This window comes from Oratosquilla oratoria, chromosome 16 (genome assembly GCF_046742065.1).
Source record: "Oratosquilla oratoria isolate Oo_2021 chromosome 16, ASM4674206v1, whole genome shotgun sequence".
Taxonomy (NCBI): domain Eukaryota; kingdom Metazoa; phylum Arthropoda; class Malacostraca; order Stomatopoda; family Squillidae; genus Oratosquilla; species Oratosquilla oratoria.
Genome location: NC_134792.1, coordinates 16,119,474 through 16,145,106, shown reverse-complemented (window position 1 = coordinate 16,145,106; position 25,633 = coordinate 16,119,474). Strand labels below are relative to the sequence as shown.

Here is a 25,633-nt window from a genome sequence, read left to right as displayed (position 1 = left end):
CCAGAACTATACACGAGTTCAAGAATAAACTGTATGCGGAGAGATACGAAAAACAGGTCACAACAAGCATAGCTCCCATCCCGTAAAATACAACTAGGTAAATACCTCCCTACCTTCTGTCCTTTTCCTCTTTCTCCATCTATCCTCCATATTCAACTTAACTTCCACCAAAAAATTATCTCACATTCCCCCACTCTCTCCCCTAAGAACATGTACATCCAAAACTCTTCCTACTATACTCCTGGTTACCACTATATAGTCCATTAATGCTCTATCTACTACCCCTTCTATCCACCACCCTCTTCCATGTGTACTTATGCTTGACTTTCTTCCTAATCACTGTATTTGCTATCATCAACTCTATAGACACATCTCCACCATCAACATGAGGGGTCAACCTAGGATGAGATAGATGGATGGGGTAAAAGGGGCATTGGGAAAGAGGGGAATGTCGGTTGAAGAAGGAAAGGGGAGGACAGAAGATAGGGGTGAATGGAGAATGGTTGTGTATGGATGATGCTGTGATACATGAGGTGGAGTGGGTGGGTGATGGAGTATGTGTGAGAAATAAACTGATGCAGCCCAAAGGGATTTCTCACAGTCTTCTCCTTTTCTGCATGAGGGGACGAAGAGGTGGAGTCGCCTATCTAATGAAGTGGCCTTGCTGTGGATGAGCTGTGTCTTGCGACACTGCTTCTGACCAATGGCAATGGGCAAGATGCATGGATGACCCATCATCCAGGAGGTGCCAAGATATAAGGGAGGGAAGAGGGTGGAGGGGAGTGGAGTATGTTTGGGATGGAATGGGTGGGAGTGGTTTTTATGCCTTTGCTTTTTGGCTACCTCCCTTATAAGGGGGAAAAAGCCTTTGGTATATGTAAGTAAAACTGACTGGCAACAGACAATAAGACAAAGAAGAGGAACAGCATGACAAGACGATGATGATGAAATGTATAAGTTATTTATGTATGGTATTAATGTAACTTACCCTTTTTAAAGTCTGATATAAATTCACACAAACAAAATAGCCTTATCCCTCTTATAAGGAAGGGTGGCCAAGTCAAAGCATATATCTACCACCCATCTAATAAACATATGTTGCCCACCTCATTTTAGCTCTTTGTAAATGAATGGTCATCCCAGTCCCCCACCACACCAGGTTAACCTCTTCACTCCAGGGCACATCACACGTCTGGCAGCATTAGCTGCCCGACGTGCGATGCTGCATCATAATAATCGCATTATAAAAAATAAAGTCAGTACTCAATCGTTCGTTCTCTTTCACCCGTGAATTTTTATAACCATAGAAAATATGATGAAGCCAGTTTAGAGAGAATGGAGGTTACATAGGTACGACTACAATAAATATAATCAAGACGCCGACGTCGGCATCATCGTGTACCCACTTGCTCCTCATGACGCCTACATAAGCGTCACCGTATGGAAGTGGTTAAATAAGATACAGCAAGACATAATGCCTGACAGCTGGAGCTGGTGTACCCCAACCACTTCATTATATGGCAGCAGCCACCCTCTACATTCATTTGAAACAATTTACAGACCAGACAGGAACATCCTTTTGGTCATCCTTACACCCCTTCTCCATTCACTTGTCTTCCTTGGTCAAGAGACATCCCTCTTGCATCCAATGCACCCTTCACCCTGTTCATCCACCTCATTCTTGAGCAATATGATATGAAATGATAAATTACTATTATCTATCTGTTTACTTATTACTTATAATTTATCTGTTTGTTTATTATTTATCTTTATCTTTTTTCTGCATCAACCTAGATATAGACCAAAAGGTCTTCTGTTGGCATGCTCTTCCTCTGTAATCCTTTGTACATACATATACCAAGGGCTTTTTCCTCCTTACTAGGGAGGTAGCATTAAATATCATTCACACATAACCACTCCCTAACCTCCCTCCCATCCTCCACCCACTCCCTTTGATAGACAGCCATTCTCCATTCACTCCTATCTTCTGTTTTCTCCCTTCCTTCCTCAACAGACATCCCCCTCTTGCTCAATGGCCCTTTCCAATCAATCCATCTCATCCTTGGTTGCCCCCTCCTGTTAACTCCATCCACCTCTGTCTTCCACACTTCTTTTACCAATCTTTCTTCACTCATTCTTTCCATGTGTCCAAAACATCCCAATGCTCTTTCATCAACCCATCTCCCTTTTTCCACCCCACACTCTCCTTCTCACTTGGTTTCTCACTCAATCCAACCTTGTAATCCCTACCATACTTCTCTAGGACAGCCAGATAACTGACAAATCATTAGGTTCTTACCTTGTATAGATGCCATCTAATACAGAAAGATGCATACTTTCTGCTGGGACAAAGCTGCCAACTTGAGCCATAAGTGCAAGGAGAGCCACTTGCCGCATGTAACATGACTTGCCACCCATATTTGGTCCAGTCACAAGCATTACCCTCTTACCTGAAACCTTTGGGTAGAAAAGAATTGAATAATGTTTGTCAATCCAAAAATCACTTATTGAACCTCCCACCTTAGCACCTCAACAGCTGGGCCCAAAAGTTGGAGCTAGTTTACTCCCACTGCTTTATCATATGGCAACCCCCTATCCCTCATCATCTTGGCATAGATCATCACTACATGACATGTTTTTTCTATTCAATAACTGCTCCTTGCAAATCAAAATGGCTAGGCATGAGAGGAACATTCTCATCCCTTTCACTCCTCCTCACCTCATCCCTATATAGCATAGAAGTACAATAATTCAGAATTTTTATCATTACCAGGCATTCCAAGTTTTGTCAAGTGCCAACACATTTTAGATGAAAATGTGCTTGCTACCAATGAGTATCAGAGTTGACTCAGTGCTTTAAGTAACTGAATTGCTTATTTGTGGCATGCACTGAAGATAGCCAAATCTATAAATAATGATTAAATCCATGAAAATTTATATATGACTATATACCAAGTATATGGAAAAACAAATACATGTATATTTTACCTCCATGTTTGTGTCATTGGCCACAAACTGTTCATCTCCTGTCTTCAACTGACTCACAACAGGGTGCTTTCCTCCAGTTATCTGCAGGATCCCCCCTTCTTCTTCAACCACTGGTCGGCAGTACCCATGGGACTGGGCAATACATGCCAAGGAGTTCAATGCATCAAGAGTTGCCAGGCACAGAACTGCTTGTCTATGCTCTTGATATGATTTTGAAAATTCATCGAGTAATGTAATCCATGCCTGTATTGTGGACATCACAATATATACATAAGATTATATCCATATTATACACATAAATATACATACATATACAAAGGGCTTTTTCTCTTTTACAAGGGAGGTAGCCAAAGTCAAAGGCATAAATCCACTCCCACCCATTTCATCCCCACACACTCCACTTGCATTCATCCCCCTCCCTCCCTCCTTTCTTGGCTCCTCCAGGTAGACGGGTCACCCCTGCATCTCACCCACCACCCTGGGTCAGAAGTAATGCATCAAGACACAGCACATCCACATCAAGACCACTTCACATAATCAGTGACCTCCCCTCTCTGTCCCCTCATGCAGAAAAAGAGAAGATGGGGAGAAATCCCTTTGTACTGCCTCAAAATATCATTCACACATACTCCCTCACCCCCCCATCCCACACCCACTCCCCCTCGTGGATAGGGTATATGTATGGAGAGGGAGGGAAAGGTAGTTGCAGTGGGAAGCACTAAGAAAATGACTGTGATGAGTGAAGACAATGGAGGAGAAACAAGGAAAGATGAAGTGAAGGCAGTTGTTAAGATGAGGAGAGCAGGTAATTTGGATTGATGTCATGCAGAATGTCTGAAAGAAGGAGGTAGAGTGATGGTGGACTGTCTGGTAAGGTTATTTAATATTTGTTAGAGAGAGGGTAGAGTGCCAGAGGACTGAAGGAGTACCTGTATAGTCCACTTTACAAGGGAAAAGGGGACAAGTGTGAGTGTAGTAGTTTCAGAGGGATCAGCTTGTTAAGTGTAGTTGGGAAGGCTTATAGGAGGGAGAGGAACAGAGGGAGTAATTGGTGAGGAACAGTGTGGGTTGTGTAGATCAGATTTTTGTGGTAAGACATATGTGAGAAAGCTATAAGAAAGATAAGGATATTTTTTGGGATTTTATGGATTTGGAAAAGGCTTGTGACAGGGTAGACAGGAAGACGCTGTGAGAAGTATTGCAGATATATGGGATAGGAGGAAAGCTGTTACGAGCAGTCAAGAGTTTTTACAAGAGTAGTACAGCTTATGTTAGGATTGGAAATGGAGAGACTGAGTGGTTTGAGGTAAAATGATTTTGTCAGGGATGTGTTATGTCACCTTGGCTGTTCAATTTATACATGGATGGGGTGGTGCGAGAGGTAAATGCAAGGGTAGTGGGTCAAGGACTGGAGATGGTTAAAGAAAATGGAGAAGAGTGGGAGGTGAGCCAGCTATTGTTTGTGTATGACAAGTGTACTTGTAGCAGGATCAGAGGAGGGATTGAGGAAGTTAGTGACAGAGTTTGAGAAAGTGTGTGAAAGAAGGAAGTTGAAGATAAATGTGGGTAAAAGTAAGGTGATGAGATGTTCAAGGGGTGAAAGTGGCAAGAGACTGGAAGTGAATATTAAGGGAGAGAGACTGGAGAAAGTGGATTTTAGATATTTGGGTGCGAATGTGGCAGGAAAGGGGGTGGAGGTGAAGGTAGAATGTAGATTGAGAGAAGCAAGTAAATGCCTTGGGGGATTAAAAAGTGTAACAAGAAATAGACATTTGATAATGGATGCTAAGAGGAAATTATATGGAGTGATTGTGGTGACAGCACTGTAAGGGGCAGAAACATGGAGCATAAGAGAGGAAGAGAGGAGTTTGAATGTATTTACCTAGTTGTATTTTATAGGAAGGGGAGCTATGCTTGTGGTGACCTGTTTTTGTATCTCGCAAGATCAAGTTTGTTCTTAAATTCTGGTATAGTGTTTGCACACACTATTTTTCGTCCAATTTGTTCCATATATCTATCACTCTGTGTGGGAAGCTGTTCTCTTTCAGGTCTCCTCTGTGGTTGTCCTTTTCAAGTTTCATTGCATGTCCTCTTGTTTTTCCTCTGTCCCACTTTTATAAGTCCTCTCTATCAAGGCATTGTTTTCCTTTCATAATTCTGTAGATGGTTAGTAGGTCCCCTCATTCTCTTTTTTGTTCCAGGGTCAGCAATTCCAGTTTGGCCAGTCTTTGTTCATATGTCTGGTTTGAAAGTGTTGGGGCTATCTTTGTCATTGCTCTTTGTATTCTTTCTAATTTTCTTATATTCTTTTTTGTACTGAGTGACCATATCAGCACTGCATATTTCAATTTTGGCTTAATCAGTGTTTGTAAAATTTTCTTAATCATTTCCTTATCCAAGTATTTAAAGGCCACCTTTATTGATCTCAACAAATTGTATGTTTCTCTGACTATTTTATTTATATGTTTATCTGGTGACATATATTTGGTGATGATTACTCCTAGGTCCCTTTCAGAATTTACTTTCTTTACTTCTTTTCCGTCAATTTTTTACTGTCCCGATATTCTATTCTTGCTTTTCCCAAATTCGATTATACTGCATTTCTTGATGTTAATTACTTCCCAGCTCTTGCTACACTCTGAGACTTTGTTCAGATCCCTCTGTAATGAGTCACAGTCTATTTCAGAGTTTATTCTCTTTAATAACTTTACATCATCCGCAATGAAGTTCATGTAACATTCAATACTTTCATCCACATCATTTACATATATAGCAAACATTATTGGAGCTAGTATTGACCCCTGTGGGATGCCACTACTCATTTCTTCCTATTTTGAATATTTGTCTCTGAGCACTACTCTCATTTTTCTTCCATGTAGAAAGTCCTCCATCCAATTCAATAGTTTTCCATGTATGCTTCCTATTGTTTCCAGTTTATATAGCAATTTTCTGTGTGGTACCTTATCAAATGCCTTTTGCAAGTCCAGGAAGGCACAATCTGTCCAGCCATCCCTTTCTTGCAATATATCTATCAATCTTGAATAGAAACAAATAAAATTAGTGGTACATGATCTTCCCTGTCTGGATCCAAATTGCCTTGGGTTCAGTATATTGTTCTCCTCCAAATATTTTGTCTATCTTTGATGATTTTCTCACAAATTTTAACTATTGTACTTGTTAGGGACACCAGTCTATAATTTGTTAAGTCTTCCTTATTTCCTCCCTTATATATTGGCATTTTTCCAGCCTCTTGGTAGTTTTCCTTCTTTGAGTGAGCGTTCAACTATTTTGTATATTTTCCTGTTAGTTCGTCTATACATTCCTTTAGTATCCAGTTTGCAACTCCATCTGGGCCATGTGATTTGTTAATGTCAGGCCTTAATATATGATTCCTTATTTCATTCTGAGTAATATTTAATTTCTTCATTGGAGGAAATCTTACTTCATTTCTTTGATCACAGTTTTGTAGATTTTCTTTTTCTTTGGTGAATACAGATTTGAAATGTTTGTTCATAATATCTGCCATTTCTACATCTTCTGTGTATTCTCTGTTACCTTGATGTAATTTAAGTATTTCCTGTTTATTTTTTAGTTTGCTGTTTACATATCTATAAAATAATTTGGGATAATCTTTACATTTGTCTATCATGTCCTTTTCATAATTTCTTTTATCTTCCCTACATATTTTTACATATTCATTTCTTAGTTTGGTGTATATTTTCCATTTCTCATTTTTTTTCTTTTTCCATCTTTTCCAGGCTTTCTATTCTGTCTTTTGCCTCACTGCACTTTTTATTGTACCAGGATTTTATGTATACCCTTTCCTGTTTTTGTCTAGGTACATACTTGTTCACTCCTTCATTTTAGATTTCCTTCCAAATTGTCCATTTCTCTTCCACCTTTGTTTCTTCATTAAATTTTTCCCAATTTGCTTCTCAATTTTTTTTTCTAAGGTTCACAAATTCTGTTTTATTACACATTAGTCTTTGTTTTCTGTGTTTTTCATTTATTTCTAAAAAAAATTCTTCATTTAATTCTAGTTCTAGTAGTATGTGATCACTTTTTCCAATTGGTGTCTTGTATTCGATTTTATCCACAATTTCAGGTTCTGATGTGAATATAAAATCCAATCTTGAGGGTTCATCATTATTTCAATGTCTGGTATTTTCCTTGACCCATTGCGTCAATGTGTAATCAATGGTCATTTCCAGTAATATGTTTCCCCAGTGATCTTCACCTTTCACAGTCATCTCTTCCCAACATATTTCTTTTGGGTTAAAATCACCCATAATTACCAGATTTCCTTCTTTCTTTAGTATTTCATTTAATGTTTTCTTGTGTCTTCCAGCATTTTGGAGAGTTCACTTTCATTTTATGCGTGAGTTTTAGGCGGGACATAAATCACTCAACTCTTATCACAATCAACTCCACACTGTTCTCTCCTGTGATTTTTGTTGCATTTAGGCCTTTCTTGGTTAACAACATGACTCCTCCACCCTGCTTTGTTTCTCTGTTTCTGATCCAACAATTATATAATCCTTGGCCTATACTATTAGGTGGTAATAATCCTTTTAATTTTGTCTCCACAATCCCCATTATATCAGTTTTTTTTTTTTTTCTCCACAGATAGTCATTAATCTATTCCTGATATCAATCCAGCTATGTTGGTATATGTTGCCTTTAATTTTTTCCTTTTCTGTCTTTTCTTCTTGCTCCTGCATTTCCTTTTCCCTTATGTACCATTTCCTCAGTCTCAAGTGCATCACTTTCCAAAAAAACTCCTTCCTTTCGTTCTCCGTTCTATTCTTGTTCTTTTTCTTAGTTTCCTCTTTTAGTGTATGATAGGGGTTACTAGGCTGGATAGAGTGAGAAATGAGATGAGGAGGAGAATGGGGGTGGAAAGAGAGTTGGGTGATAGTGTTGATGAAAGAATATTGGGATGGTTTGGACACATGGAATGAATGAGTGAAGAAAAATTAGTAATTGTGGTGTGGAGGGCAGAGGTGGAAGGGGTGAACATGAGGGGGCGACATAGGATGAGATGGATGGATGGGATAAAAGGGGCATTGGGAAAGAGGAAGGATGGGAGAGGACAGAAGATAGGGATGAATGGAGAATGGTTGTGTATGGATGATGCTGTGATGCATGGAAGAGAGTGGGTGGGGGATAGTGGGTGACGGAGCATGTGCAAGAAATTAATTGATGCAGCCCGAAGGGATTCCTTCCTCCCCGACTTCTCCTTTTCTGCATGAGGGGATAGAGAGGGAGAGGGTTGCCAATTTAATGAAGCTGCCTTGCTGTGGATCTGCTGTGTCTTGCAATACTGCATCTGACCTACAGCAATAGGCAAGATGTAGGGATGACCCTTCATACAGAGGGAGAGAAGAGGGTGGAGGGGTGTGTTGGGGATGGAATGGGTGGGAGTGGTTTTTATGCTTTTGTTTTTTGGCTACCTCCCTTGTAAGGAGGAAAAAGCCTTGTATGTAATCACGAAGAACCCACAGTTGGAATAAAAAGAAAACTTAGAAGAAAGTATAACTTCTATATTTCAGCTAATAGCTATAGCCCTCTTCAGGAAAGTACAGGTTACAAGAATTTGCTGAGACATAAGTACAATTGAGATGTGAGTAGAAGGGTAACACGCAGAGCTAAAAACAGGAGAATCTGCCATGCAGGGTGGCGTCAGAGTTGAGGGGATGTGTGGGTAGAGGTGTGAGGCTAGAGGTGAAGTGGTGTCAGGAGGGTGAAAATTCTTAACCAAACAGCTCACAGCTATCCGTGAGATTATGTCCAGGGACCACTGACCTTTGGAGGTGTTCAAGTTCGGACATTCTTCGATTAAGGCTGATTAAAAAAAGATTCGTCTAAGGCTACAGTTAGACTTAAAAACAAAATTTTGGTCTTGTCCTAGTCAAGACTGTGATTTTTGGTACTGACATGTTGGAACACAGCGGAATTTTCCTGGGCATACCTAATGGATCTTTTGTGCTGCATTGACCTGGTATTAAAATCCCTTCCAGTCTGACCAAGGTACACTAAATCACAATCTTTACAAGGAAGGCTATACACTCCTGAGGCCTCATTTCCCTTTAACCTTTGATGAACATTAACAATTTGTTTGTGTACAGTGCTAGGGTAATGGTAGGCAACTGTGAGATGCTTGATGGGAATTAATTTAAAAGGACTGATGGAGTTACAATAGGAGATTTTTAAAACATCTTTGAAAGAGGGTTGTGTGATGGGAACTGAATTTTTATGGTGGCTGACTCTAGCCTTGCTGAGGGCTTGATCCAGGAACCAGGACAGGTATGCCAACTTCAAAAGTTGACTTTTGATGAGGTCAATTTCCTGGTCCAAGAATCTAGGACTACAAATCCTAAAACCTCTCAAGAAAAGGCCAAAGGCAACACTCTTCTTGACTTTGTTGGAATGGTTGCTAAAAAAGTGGAGATAGCTACCTCAATGGGTGAGTTTCCTATAAACTGTAAAAAATAATTCTCCATCAATCCTTCTAATTAAAATGTCTAGGAAAGGGATCTGTTGACCTTCCCATTCTGTTTTGAATTTAATGTTAGGGGATAACTGGATCCACTTGTCCAGAAACACCTCAAATGCACCCCACCTATCATCCCACGCTGGGAAAATGTCATTGACATAAAACCAAATCATCTCAGGCGGTTTGATGGCGGGTAATGGAGTACATTCAAAGTACTCCATGTACAAGTTAGCCAAAACAGGAGATAAATTAGATTCTTGTACCAGGAGATTGACCTCATCAAAAGGCAACTTTTGAAGTTGGCATACCTGTCCTGGTTCCTGGATAAAGCCCTCAGCAAGGCTAGAGCCAGCCACCATAAAAATTCAGTTGCCACCACACAACCCTCTTTCAAATATGTTTTAAAAATCCCTATTGTAACTCCATCAGTCCTTCTTTTAAATTAATTCCCAACAAGCTTCTCACAGTTGCCACCATTACCCTAACAGTGTACACTAACAAATTGTTAATGTTCATCAAAGATTAAAGGGAAATGAGGCCCCAGGAGTGTATAGCCTTCCTTGTAATGATTGTGATTTAGTGTACCTTGGACAGACTGAAAGGGATCTTAATACCAGGTTAATGGAGCACAAAAGATACATTAGGTATGTCCAGGAAAATTCCGCTGTGTTCCAACATGTCAGTACCAAAAATCAGTCTTGACTGGGACAAGGCCGAAATTTTGTTTAAGTCCAACTTAGCTTAAGACGAAAAATTGTTGAATCAGCCTCAATCGAACAATGTCCGAACTTGAACATCTCCAAAGGTCAATGGTCCCCAGACATAATCTCACAGCTAGCTGTGAGCCGTTGGTTAAGATTTTTCACCTTCCTGAACCTGCTCCTCCACCAATCTTGACCCCACTTCCCTTCTGACCTCACACCACCCACACATACCCTCAACTCTGACTCCACCCTGCACGACAGATTGTCCTGTTTTTAGCTCTGCATGTTACCCTTCTACTCACATCTCAATTGTACTTATGTCTGGAAATTCTTGTAACCTGTACTTTCTTGAAGAGGGCTATAGCTATTAGCCAAAATATAGAAGTTATAATTTCTTCCAAGTTTCCTTTTATTCCGACTGTGGGTTCTTCATGATTATTATTTACAAATGTGCTACTATATTTGTCTAAGTGATATATGTATGTATATGTATATATATATATATATATATATATATATATATATATATATATATATATATATATATACACACACACACACACACACACACACCAAAAGGCCATTTCCATTTTATATGGGAGGTAGCCAGCCAAGGCATGCACCCACCCTTCACTTAAGATTATATCCAAAATTCTAATTTTTGTGTATAACACAAAATCATGTTAATTCTACTACCTGCTGGCAGTCAGCCTGCAGTAGTTCCCGCAGTTGTTGCAGTCTTGTAAATAGCTTTTCCACAGCTGGTGAGCGGAATCTTGCACAAGCCTTGGTTCTGAAAAACAATAGTAATAAATGAAATATTGTATAAACTTATTTCTATCACTTACATGAAATTAAATACAAGACACCAATTGGAAAGAGTGACCATATACTTATTGAGACTGAACTAAAGGAAGAAATATACATGGAGAGAAATGAAAAGTATAGGAAAGGAAGATCGATATACAACAAAACGGACATTGGAGAACTAAAGAAATTTCTTCAGAATGCAAATTGGAAAAAATTTTACATAAAGGCTTTGGGGAAGAGGGGAATGTATGTTGAGGAAGGATGGGAGAGGACAGAAGACAGGGGGGCATGGAGAATGGTTCTATATGGATGATGTTGTGATGCATGAGGTGGAATGGGTGGGGGGATGGGGGGGTGAGGTAGTATGTGCGAGAGAAATTTGATGCAGCCCGAAGGGATTTCTCCCTGTCTTCTCCTTTTCTGCATGAGGGGATGGAGGGGGGGTCACTGATTTAATGAAGCGGCCTTACTGTGGATGTGCTGTGTCTTGCAACACTGCTTCTGACCCAGGGCAGTGGACAAGATGCAGGGATGACCCATCATCCAGGAGGTGCCAAGATAAGAGGAAGAGTAAAGGATGGAGGGGAGTGGAGTGTATTAGGGATAGAATGGGTGGGAATGGCTTTTATGCCTTTGTTTTTTGGCTACCTCCCTTGGAAGGGGGAAAAAGCCTTTGGTATATGTATGTATGATGTATAGAAATGAGTATGAAAAAGTATGAAGAGAGGAAAAAAGGAACCATGAAAAAGACATTATAGACAAATGCAAAGAGCAACCCAAACTATTCTATAGATATTAGAATAGTAAACTTAAAAATAAACAGGAAATGGTGAAATTATGCCGAGGAAATATAGAATACACAGAAGATCTAGAAATGGCTGAAGTCATGAATAATCACTTCAAGTCTGTTTTCACTAAGAGAAGGCACAATATTGGGACGAAGGAAATGAATTGCGATCTCCCCCCATGAGTGAGATAATACATACATACACATACATATACCAAGGCTTTTTCCCCCTTCCAAGGGAGGTAGCCAAAAAGGGAAAGGCATAAAAACACTCCCACCCATTTCATCCCTAAATACACTCCACACCCCTCCCACCCTCCCTCTCATCTGAGCACCTCCTGGATGACGGGTCATCCCTGCACCCTGCCCACCGCCCTGGGTCAGAAGCAGTGTCGCAAGACACAGCACATCCACAGCAAGGCCGCTTCATTCAATCGGCGAGTGAAATAATAATAACACACAAAGAAATAATGAAACATTTATCAAACCTTGATATCAGGAATTCGCATGGCCCAGACAGAATTGCAAATTGGATTCTAAAAGAATGCAAAGGAGAACTAATGGACAAAATACATAACATAATAAATTGCTCACTTAACCACTTCACTACGGGACTTAAATCTCGCGGGCAGCAGCCAATGCCAGCCGTACGACGTGTCGTAATAATACTCGCATCATAAAATATATTCACGGCTTATATCGATCGTTCTCTCTTTCACCCGTGAATTTTGAAAACCACAGAGAATGGGATTAAGAGCAGATTAGGGAGAATGTAAAAACACAGGGGCGACTACAATAAATATAATCAAGATGCCGATATGGCAGCGTCACGAATCCACTTGCTCCTCATGACGCCTACGTGTGTGGCACAGTATGGAAGGGGTTAACGAAGAAAAAATACCAAAAGACTGGAAAATGCTAACACAGTACCAATATATAAAGGAGGAAACAAGGAAGAACCAACTAACTATAGACCGGTCTCACTAACAAGCACGATAGCCAAAATTTGTGAGACAATTATCAAGAATAGATGGGTAAAACACCTGGAAGAAAATAATATAAAAAACCCAAGACAATTTCGTCTCAGACAAGGAAGATCATACACCATAAACTTAATATATTTTTACTCAAGACTAATAGACATAGTACAAGGGATGGATGGGCTGATTGCTCTTTCCTGGGCTTACAAAAAGCTTTTGACAAGGTACCACACAAAAAATTATTTAAAAAAAATGGAACATATAGGAGGGATACAAAGGAACCAACTGAAATGGATGGGGGATTTCCTTATTGGTAGAAAGCTGAGAGTAGTACACACATACATATACCATGGGCTTTTTCCCCCTTACAAGGGAGGTAAACAAAAAACAAAGGCACAAAAACTATTCCCTCCCATTCCATACCTAATACACTCCACTCCCCTCCCTCTTATCTTGGCGCCTCCTGGATGATGGGTCATCCCTGTATCTTGTCTACTGCCCTGGGTCAGAAGCAGTGTCGCAAGACACAGCACATCCACAGCAAGGCCGCTTCATTAAATTGGCAACCCCCCCCTCTCCGTCTCCCCATGCAGAAAAGGAGAAGACAGGGAGAAATCCCTTCGGGCTGCATCAAATTTTTCTCACACATATTACTTCAACCCCCATCTCCTACCCATTCCACCGGTCCTGGAGCTGCAACGTCTACGTCGTGGGACCACCCCCCAACCCCAAGAGTTGGGGGCCAATCAGCAGCAACTACCCCTGGCCATCAGCTCTACGCAGATGGCACCGATCCCCAAGGAGGAGCTACGCCTACCTGGGGGAGTACCACAATCCTTTCTTTCCAACACACAATGTTACGTTTTTTCAGCACTGAGGGGTCATTTTCCGGCGATCACCCCTCTTCTTCTACTTTTAGCCGGAGATGTAGAGAGCAATCCTGGGCCCACCACAAAATACACATGCCCAACATGCTCTAAACCCATTACTTCGAGCAGACAGACAAAGGGCTCAGTTCAGTGCAATATGTGCAAAAACTGGGCCCACCTCACTTGTACAACACTTGCTGACACAAACCAATACACAAACACTTGGACATGTTCTACCTGCCCTCCAGTAACCCCAATCCCACCTCCCCAACCACAACCAACACCCTTACCCACTCCCAATTTCCCTTTGCCCTTACCCCCGATTAGTACTCCCCTTCCTTTGTCCCCGATCTCTCCTTTCCCCCCCTCTGACCCAGATCCTACACCTTCCCCACTACCACCCCAACCTCAACCCCAAACGGCAACATACAACACATACAAAACACACAACATCAACATATTACAACACAACATTGACGGAATTAACACTAAAAAACATGAACTTGAACACTTTCTCAAACAACACAACATACACATTGCAATTCTACAAGAAACAAAATTAAGACACTCACACAAAACACCATCATTTCATAATTACACCACCATCAGACAAGACCGGACTGACGGCAATGGCGGTGGACTCATCACCCTGATCCACCATTCCATCTGTTTTGTGGACACAAGTGCCACAACCAAAATTCTCCTCCCTACCACAGATAACACAACTGAAACCCAATCCATTCGTATCCGCACAGGCAACAATTCAACACTAACAATAGTTAACATGTACATTCCCCCCCAATCATCCCCCACAGTTCCAAACACCTTCAGACCTCAACTCAGCCAACTAACCTCAATCCCCAACCTGATCATGGGTGGTGACTTCAACGCCAAGTCGTCTGCCTGGTTTGTCGACAACCCTGACACAGACAGAGGGCTTGATATACAGACTCAATTCGACTCATTGACTATCATGAACAACACGCATAATCATACACATATCCCATACCAAGCCCTCTACACTCCCTCCTCTCCTGATATCACCTTTTGCTCCCCCTGCCTAACCCCAACAACATCATGGAGAGTGGTCGGAGCCCTTGGTTCTGACCACCTTCCAATCATCATCACCACCAAAACAAGATGCACCCCAGCTGGCCACAGACACACTTACACCAATTACAAGAGAGCTAACTGGGAAGCCTTTAATGAAGAGACAGAACAACATTTTGAAACACTTAACAGTACACCAATCACAAACATAAACAATGCTGTGCACGCTTTTAATACAATCATACAAAACGCAGACAAGAGATACATCCCTAGAGGCAACAGAAAATCACACAACCCCAACTTCACACCAGAAATCCAAGGCCTCATCAGACAACGTGACACACTTAAACACGATACCCCCACACCTATCCCTCAAAACATAGCAGACCAAATACAAACACTAAACACTGTGATTGCCAATAAAATACATGAACAAAAAACACAAAATTGTCAAAACTATATAAATAAACTTTATCAATACACTTGATCACAAAACACCAGCAAATTGTACAAAACACTCAACAGCATCACACTATCCAACACTAACACTACACGCTCTCACGCAGCAATAATCACAACAACAGATAATCTACCCTCAAACAGACAACAAGCAAACGCACTCATACGTCATTTCGCACAGACGAGCCATCTTACATCTCACCCTGACGACCGACGCACCATTCGACGTAAGAAAGACTTTCCCACAGACTCAGACTATACACCCTTCATAGACAGTCAGACAAAACTCATAATGCATAGTCTCAAGCACTCATCTGCCTGTGGCCCTGATAACATAAGCAACATCCACCTAAAACACATTGGACCACAAGGTATACACGCACTCACAAACATTGCAAACTACAGCTATTCACACAACACTATACCCGACATCTGGAAGCATGGTAAAATAATCACCATTCCAAAACCGAACAAAGACCCAACAATCCCAACATCGCACCGCCCAATCACACTTCTCTGCACCCCCTCTAAAGTCATTGAACGCCTAATACTTAAACTTGTCACACCATATATTCCCCTTGCTGACTCACAACACGGTTTTAGGCCACTACACTCCACAAACACTCTTCTGACAAACCTCACACAAAGAATTTTAGATGGCATCAATTCAGATAGGCCCCACCACACAACACTTCTTATAACATTGGACATTAGGACAGCTTTTGATGCTATCCCCCGCCACAACCTAACAAATAAAATATATAACACAGACATGCACAATAACACCAAAAGATGGCTGGCCAATTATCTGGCAGGCAGGAATGCTCATGTGTCATATAATGGCCAATCATCGCACATCAGAAACATTAAGAACGGAGTACCACAGGGCTCAGTTCTATCCCCCACATTATTTAACCTATACATGCATGACTTACCCACGCCAGACACCTCAGAAATACAAATCTCTTCCTACGCAGACGACATAACAATCACATGCACACATCGTAACACAGACAAAGCTGCAGAAATAATCCAGCCTTACCTTGACACACTCAACACATGGTTCATCACAAACAGACTCAAAATAGCTCCAACCAAATCTACAGCAACACTTCTCACCAACTGGACAAAAGAACACAAATACATACCTCATCTCTACATCAACAACACTCTAATACCACACACAAACACACCGAAAATTCTTGGTGTAACATACGATACATCCATGTCTTTCAAACAACACCTCACAAACATAAAAAACAAATGCACACCTAGACTTAACGCACTCAAGTCAATCACTGGAACAACATTTGGACAAAACAAAGAAACTAATATAACAATATACAAACAATGCATACGCTCAGTGATGAATTATGCGAGTCCTGCATGGGCTCCTAATCTCAGTGAGACACACCACAACACCCTTCAAATCATACAAAACAAAGCCCTAAAAACAATTACAGGCTGCACAAATACATCACCTACAGACCATTTACACCATGAAACAAAAGTCCTCAAAGTCAAGGACCACCTCGACATGAGAGGCACACAAACACTTGCTGCAGCCACCACAAACACATCACACCCGCTACACTACATAGCAGAACACCCACACACACCAAGAAACATTAAAACTACACCCATAGACCTTTATTACACACAGATACTCTCTTCTCTTCCTCCACAACCACCAAATACCAGCCTCCGGAAACATATTCATAATCATATCACTCACCGCTCCATTAACACACTGAAAGACAACACACTGCTACATGCCAGACCCCCTGATATCCACCCTTCTGAATCCTCTCTCCCACGTAAGGACAGAGTCCACTTGGCCAGACTGCGATGCGGTCACCACCCAGCACTTCTAAGCTACCAGAAGAGGCTGGACGACCGTGTTGTGAACAGCTGCCCAGGATGTAACACTTCACCCCATACCATACAACACATAATGGAAGACTGCATTATACACAATCATGCACGCAAACAACACAACATACACTCTATAAAGGATTTGTGGGAAAACCCAGTTTCGGCTGTGGCCTTCCTTGGGGAGACGGGACTGCTCGGACAGACAGTCTAGGGAACGACAACAACAACAAACAACAACAACAACCCATTCCACCTCATGCATCACAATATCATTCATATACAATCATTCTCCATTCACCCCTGTCTTCTGTCCTCTCCTGTCCTTCCTCAACAGACATTCCCCTCTTCCCCAAGGCCCCTTTTACCCCATCCATCCATCTCATCCTAGGTAGCCCCCTCATGTTCACTCCCTCCACTTCTGCCTTCCACATCTTTTACTAGTCTTTCTTCACTATTCTTTCCATGTGTCCAAACCAACCCAACACTCATCCACCCTATCTCCAACTCCCTTGCCATCCCTGTTCTCCTCACTTCCTCATTTCTCACTCTATCCAGCCTAGTAATCCCTATAATACTTTTCAGACACCTCATCTCAAACACATTCAAACTCCTTCTCTCTTCCTCTCTTATGTTCCATGTTTCTGCCCCATACAGTGCTGTCAACACAATCATTCCTTCAAACAATCTCCTCTTAGCATCCATTCCCAACTGTCTATTTCTCATTACACTTTTTAATCCACCAAGGCATTTACTTGCTTCTCTCAATCTACATTCTACCTCCACCTCCACTCCACCTTTTCCTACCACATTTGCACCCAAGTATCTAAAGCTATCCACTTCCTTTAGTTGCTCTCCCTTAATGTTCACTTCCAGTCTACTGCCACTTTCACCCCTTGAACATCTCATCACCTTACTTTTACCCACATTTATCTTCAGCTTTCTTCTAACACACACTCTCCCAAACTCTGTCACCAACTTCCTCAACCCCTCCTCCAATCCTGTCAGAAGCGCAGTGTTGTCCACAAACCACAGCTGACTCACCTCCCACTTTTCTCCATTTTCTTTAACCATCTCCAATCCCTGACCCACCACCCTTGCATTTACCTTACGCACCACCCCATCCATGTATAAGTTGAACAGCCAGGGTGATGTAACACATCCCTGACGAATTCCCACCTTTACCTCGAACCACTCAATCTCTCCATTTCTAGACCTGACACACTACTACTCTCATAAAAACTTTTGACTGCTCCTAAATGTTTTATTCCTATCCCATATATCTGCAAAAACCTCACACACTGCCTTCCTGTCTACCCTGTCATAAACCTTTTTCTGATCCATAAAAGCAAAAAAAAAACATCCTTACCCTTTCCTATAGCTTCCTCACCTATCTGTCTTACAACAAAAATCTGATCTATGCAACCTCTACCTGTCCTAAATCCACACTGTTCCTCACCAATTACTCCCTCTGTTCCTCTCCTAATCCTCTCAATCAAGATCCTCCCATAAGCCTTCCCAACTACACTTAACAATCTAATCCCTCTGAAACTACTACACTCACACTTGTCCCCTTTTCCCTTGTAAAGTGGAACTATACAGGCACTCCTCCAGTCCTCTGGCACTCTACCCTCTCTCCAACAAACATTAAATAACCTCACCAGCCAGTCCACCATCACTGTACCTCCTTTTTTCAGACATTCTGCATGGCATCCATCCAGACCAGGTGCCTTACCTGCTCTCATCATCTTAACAACTGCCTTCACTTCATCCTTCCTTATTTCTCCTCCATTTTCCTCACTCATCCCAGTAATTTTCTTAGCACTTCCCACTGCAACTATCTTTCCCTTCCTATCCTCCTTCACATTTACCAGCTCCCTAAAATACTCTGCCCATCTTCCTCTTACTGCTTTCTTTTCCAGTATCATCTCTCCATCTGCACCTTTTACCTTTTCTTCTCTACTTGATTCGCCTCCTCTTCCTCTCTTAATTTCTTTCCAAAACATCTTTTTATTACTTTCAGAATTTTCTATCATACTCTTATCTCATTTCACATCTGCTTTCATCTTTGCCTCCTTTATCTTGTGCTTTACTTCTCTTTTCTTTTCTTTGTACCTCTCATATGACTCCCTCGTCCTATTTTGTAACCAATCTGTGAAAGCTCGCTTCTTCTCTTCTACAACCTTCTTTGTTTCCTCATCCCACCACTCACTACACTTCCTTCTATTTCCTCCCACCCTTCTTGTACCACACACTATCTTTGCACACCTTGTGACTCCCTCCTTGAACCATCCCCATTCCTCCTCCACTCCTAGTTCTACTCTATCCTTCACTCCCTCCCACTCCTTTCTCAGTTTCATTTCAAACTCCTCCTTTTCCTTCTCATTTAATCAGTTCCCTCTAAGCACCTCCCTACCTTTTGTCCTTTTCCTCTTTCTCCACCTATTCTCCACTCTCAATTTACCTCCCACCAAAAAATGGTCTGATATTCCCCCACTCTCTCACCTTAGAACATGTACATCCTTAACTCTTCCTAACATACTCCTATCTACCACTACATAATCCATTAACACTCTATCTACCACCCTTCCATCCACTACCCTCTCCCATGTGTACTTATGCTTGAATTTCTTCCTAAACACTGTATTTGCTATCATCAACTCTCTAGACACATCTCCACTATCAACTCTCCACTATGATTCTTTCCTGGAACTCCACATTTCCCAATCACTCTGCCTATTGGTTCATTTCCTACTCTAGCATTAAGGTCTACCAATACTACTGCATTGACATTCCTCCCTAATCCCTCTATGCACTCATTTAAATCTATTCAAACAACCTCCCTTTCCTCTACATTCTTCTCACTACCAGGCCCATAGGCACTTATAAAAACCCACATCTTTCCCAGTTTCACCTTCATCCACATTAACCTTAAGGAAACCTCCTTCCACTCCACTACACATTTACCTATCTCTTCATTTACTATTATAACCACCCCTTCTCTCACCCTCTCTTCATTCCTGAGAACCTCCCAACCTCACTCCCAAACTCACTTTCGCCCTTCCCTCTCAACTTAGTTTCACTCAAAGCCAACACATCCATCTTTCTTCTCACAAACATACTACCTATCTCTTCCCTCTCATCTGTACCACATCCATGCACATTAAAAGATCCAAACCTTAGAGTACTGGTTGGAAAACTCCTAGACCCTCTTATGCCTTTACTTTTTTTTTTCTTTTTCTTTTTTTTATTAATGTCCCCTGTGGGGCTACTTGAAAAAGGATGCCTAGTCCCAAACCCTGTCCCGTTTTTCTCGCCTTTTACGATCCAAGTGGGACAACTTGGTGGCAGCATTCTTTTCCCCCACCACAGGGTAGGTGAAACAAGGAAATTAACATTCAGAGAAATGGTACATGACAGCAACAAGGGGTTGGGGGACAGCATAAAGTAGGGACAGTAGCAGTATAATACAAGTTTCATAATTTCTCTGTGATCAGAGTCCTCCTCTATCACAGACAAAATGATGTGTGGCTCTGGTCCATAGGGGTGCCCCATATAGACCTTAAAGTATCAACTGCATGCTATTTTGCCACAACAACACAAAGCAACATGCAGCCAATACCCCAGAGCAGTACCCAGAGAAATACATTCAGGTTGGAAGGAGGTGATCAATGGAGTTGTTGTTGTTGTTGTTCCCTAGACTGTCTGTCCGAGCAGTCCCATCTCCCCAAGGAATGCCACAGCCAAAACTGGGTTTTCCCACAAATCCTTTATAGAGTGTATGTTGTGTTGTTTGCGTGCATGATTGTGTATAATGCAGTCTTCCATTATGTGTTGTATGGTATGGGGTGAAGTGTTACATCCTGGGCAGCTGTTCACAATGTGGTCATCCAGCCTCTTCTGGTAGCTTGGAAGTGCTGGGTGGTGGCCACACCACAGTCTCGCCAGGTGGACTCTGTCCTTTCGTAGGAGAGAGGATTCAGAAGGGTTGATATCAGGGGGTCTGGCATGCATCAGTGTGTTGTCTTTCAGTGTGTTAATGGAGCGGTGAGTGATATGATTATGAATATGTTTCCGGAGGCTGGTATTTGGTGGTTGTGGAGGAAGAGAAGAGAATATCAATGGAGTTCTGCAAGGATCTGTATTGGCTCCACTAATGTTTTCTATTTATGTGAATGACATGGATGATGATGTGCAATGTTACATGAGCTTCTTTGCAGACAACGTTAAATTGTTAAGGAAAGTAAAAACTGAAATGGATTGCGAATCACTACAGGATGACCTGAATAAGATATGGAACTGGAATCAGAAATGGGAAGCAGACTTCAATATTAAGAAGTGTAGCATAATGGAGTTTGGAAAAAGTAAAAATAGAGTATCAGGACAATATAAAATTGGAACTAAGGAGGTAAAGAAAGTACATACTGTACATACATACATATATCAAAGGCTTTTTCCCCCTTACACAGGGGGTAGCCAAAAAGAAAAAGGCATAGAAATCACTCCCACCCATTTCATTTCCCATATATTCCACTCCCCTCAACACTCCTCCCTCCCTCCTATCTTGGCACCTCCTGGATGACAGGTCATCCCTGCATCCTGTCCACTGCCCTGGGTCACAAGCAGTGTCGCAAGACACAGTACATCCACAGCAAGGCTGCTTCATAAATTCGGCAACCCCCCCCCTCTCCTTACCCCTGCAGAAAAGGAGAAGACGGGGAGAAATCCCTTTGGGCTGCATCAAATTTTTTCTCATACATACTTCCTCACCCCCCATCCCCCACCCACTCCCCTTCATGCATCACAGCCTCATCTGTACACAATCCTTCTCCATTCACCCCTATCTTCTGTCCTCTCCCATCCTTCCTCAACAGACATTCCTCTTTTGTAAAGCCCCTTTCACCCCATCCATCTATCTCACCCTAGGACGCCCCCTCATATTCACTCCTTCTACCTCTGCCTTCCACACTTCTTTTACTAATCTTATTTCACTCATTCTTTCCATGTGTCCAAACCATCCTAATATTCTTTCATCAACCCTATCTCCCAACTCCCTTTCCACCCCTGTTCTCCTCCTCACCTCCTCATTTCTCACTCTCTCTAGCCTAGTAACCCCTATCATACTTCTCAGACATTTCATCTCAAACACATTCAAACTCCTTCTCTCTTCCTCTCTCATGTTCCATGTTTCTGCCCCGTACATTACTGTTGGCACAATCACTCCTTCATATAACCTCCTCTTAGCATCCATTCCCAGATGTCTATTTCTCATTACACTTTTTACTCCACCAAGGCATTTACTCACTTCTCTCAATCTACATTCTACCTCCACCCCCACTCCTCCCTTTCCTGTCACAATCGCACCCAAGTATCTGAAACTATCCATGTCCTCCAGTTTCTCACCCATAATGCTCACTTCCAGCCTACTGTCATCCTCTCCCCTTGTACATCTCATCACCTTACCTTTGCCCACATTTATCTTCAGCTTCCTTCTTTCACACACTTTCTCAAACTCTATCACTAACTTCTTCAATCCCTCCTCTGATCCTGCCACAAGCACAGTGTCATCAGCAAACAACAACTGGCTCACCTCCCACTTTTCTCCATTTTCTTTAATCATCTCCAATCCCTGACCCACTACCCTTGTATTCACCTCTCGCACCACCCCATCCATGTATAGATTGAACAGCCAGGGTGACATAACACACCCCTGACGAAGTCCCACCTTTACCTCAAACCATTCACTCTCTCCATTTCTAATCCTAACGCAGGCTCTACTACTCTCATAAGACTCTTGACTGCTCTTAACAGCTTTCCTCCTATCCCATATATCTGCAGTACCTCCCACAGTACCTTCCTGTCTACCCTGTCGTAAGCCTTTTCCAGATCCATAAAACCCCAAAAAACATCCTTACCTTTTCCTATAGCTTTCTCACCTATCTGTCTTACCACAAAAATCTGATCTACACATCCCCTACCTGTCCTAAAACCACACTGTTCCTCACCAATTACTCCCTCTGTTCCTCTCCTAATCCTCTCAATCAAGATCCTCCCATAAGCCTTCCCAACTACTCTCAACAAGCTGGTCCCTCTGTGACTACTACACTCACACTTGTCCCTCTTTCCTTTGTAAACCGGAACTATACAGGCACTCCTCCAGTCTTCTGGCACTCTACCCTCTTTTAAACTAACATTATATAACCTCACCAGCCAGTTCACCATAACTGTACCTCCTTTTTTCAGACATTCTGCATGACATCCATCCAACCCATGTGCCTTACCTGCTCTCATCATTTTAACAGCTGCTTTCACTTCATCCTTCCCTATTTCTCCTCCATTTTCCTCACTCATCACAATCATTTTCTTAGCGCTTCCCACTGCAACTACCTTTCCCTCCCTATCCTCCTTCATATTTAGCAGCTCCCTAAAATACTCTGCCCACCTTTCTCTCACTGCTTTCTCTTCCATTATCATCTCTCCATCTGCACCTTTTACCTTTTCTTCTCTACTTGATTTGCCTCTTCTTCCTCTTTTAACTTCCTTCCAAAACATCTTTTTATTACTTTCAAAATTTTCTGTCATACTCTTTCCCCATTTCACATCTGCTCTCCTCTTTGCTTCCTTTATCTTATGCTTAGCTTTCTTTCTCTTTACTTTGTACCTCTCATACGATTCCCTCATCCTTATTTGTAGCCAATCTATGAATGCCTGCTTCTTCTCTTCTACACCCTTCTTTGCTTCTTCATCCCACCACTCACTACCCTTCTTTCTATTTCCTCCCGCCCTCCTTGTTCCACACACCATCTTTGCACATCTTATGACTCCCTCCTTGAACCATCCCCATTCCTCCTCCACTCCTAGTTCTACTCTATCCTTTACTCTCTCCCACTCCTCTCTCAACTTATAATCATTCTCCTTTTTTTTTTCAATTAAGCAGTTCACTCTAAATACCTCCCTACCTTCTGCCCTTTTCCTCTTTCTACACCTATTCTCCACTCTCAATTTACCTTCCACCAGGAAATGATCTGATATTCCACCACTCTCTCACCTTAGAACATGTACATCCTTAAAGGTCAGATATCAACAGATATACCATTCACTAAAAATCATCGAAAAAGTACTTTTTAAAAGCATACAAATAAAGTTTTTACCTATTACAGAAGAATTTATTCAGAAAATTCACTTTTAATTGCGCCTCGCATACCACTTTTCCGAAGTCTAGATATTCAGAATAACAATATTGTTTGTTTGGCAACTGTGACGTCACGAATGCGGAATTCCCCGAACCTTTCCCGAAGCGCACGGGCAGAATGTTTCGAATAGCAGACAACGCAATGAAATGAAGACAAAACTGTTTTTTGCCAAATTTGATAAGATGTAGATGGTGGAATTATATAGAATACTGTCAGTATGTTTTTTTATGTACATTAAACTGTAAATACAAAAAGTTATGGAAGTCTTGATATCTGACCTTTAAAAGTCAGATATCAAGACTTCCATAACTTTTTGTATTTACAGTTCAATGTACATAAAAAAACATACTGACAGTATTCTATATAATTCCACCATCTACATCTTATCAAATTTGGCAAAAAACAGTTTTGTCTTCATTTCATTGCGTCGTATGCTATTCGAAACATTCCGCCCGTGCGCTTCGGGAATGGTTCGGGGAATTCCGCGTTCGTGACGTCACAGTTGCCAAACAAACAATATTATTATTCTGAATATCTAGACTTCGGAAAAGTGGTATGCGAGGCGCAATTAAAAGTGAATTTTCTGAATAAATTCTTCTGTAATAGGTAAAAACTTTATTTGTATGCTTTTAACCCCTTCCATACGGTGCCGCACACGTAGGCGTCATGAGGAGCAAGTGGATTCGCGATGCTGCCATATCGGCGTCTTGATTATATTTATTGTAGTCACCCCTCCATAATGACATTCTTTCTAATTCTTTTGTAATCGCATTTTCTATGGTTATCAAAATTCACGGGTGAAGAGAGAACGATCGATATAAGCGGTGACTATATTTTATGGTGCGAGTATAATTACGACACGTCGTACGGCTGGCCTTGGCTGCTGCCACCGAGATCTAAGTCCATGACGCCTACGTGTGCGGCACCGTATGGAAGGGGTTAAAAAGTACTTTTTCGAGCAATACGATGATTTTTAGCGAATGGTATATCTGTTGATATCTGACCTTTAACTCTTCCTACCATACTCCTGGTCACCACTATATAGTTCATTAACACTCTATCTGCCACCCTTCCATCCACCACCCTCTCCCATGTGTATTTATGCTCGACTTTCTTCTTAAACAGTGTATTTGCTATCATCAACTCTCTTTCAAGACACATCTCCACCATCAACTCTCCGCTACGATTTTTGCCTCGAACTCTATACTTTCCAATCACTCCGTCAATTGGTTCATTTCCTACCCTAGCATTTAGGTCTCCCAATACAACTACATTGACATTTCTCCCTAATCCCTCTATGCACTCATTTATATCTACCCAGAATGCCTCCCTTTCCTCTACGCTCTTCTCACTACCAGGCCCATACGCACTTACAAAAACCTACATCTCCTTTACCAGCTTCACCTTCATCCACATCAACCTTGA

General features: G+C 41.7%; 1 protein-coding gene across 4 annotated transcripts in view; it reads right to left on the bottom strand.

The window, feature by feature from the left end:
• LOC143033848 (DNA mismatch repair protein Msh3-like) overlaps positions 1 to 25,633 on the bottom strand; it is a 133,167-nt gene that overhangs the window by 16,079 nt on the left and 91,455 nt on the right. For all 4 annotated transcript variants that reach the window (XM_076199400.1, XM_076199401.1, XM_076199403.1 and 1 more), the window contains exons 15-17: positions 10,885 to 10,981; positions 2,989 to 3,231; positions 2,300 to 2,457 (exon numbers count right to left, since the gene is read on the bottom strand). In XM_076199400.1, coding sequence (XP_076055515.1) covers positions 2,300 to 2,457; positions 2,989 to 3,231; positions 10,885 to 10,981 — 498 coding nt within the window. The remainder of the gene's footprint in view (positions 1 to 2,299; positions 2,458 to 2,988; positions 3,232 to 10,884; positions 10,982 to 25,633) is intronic.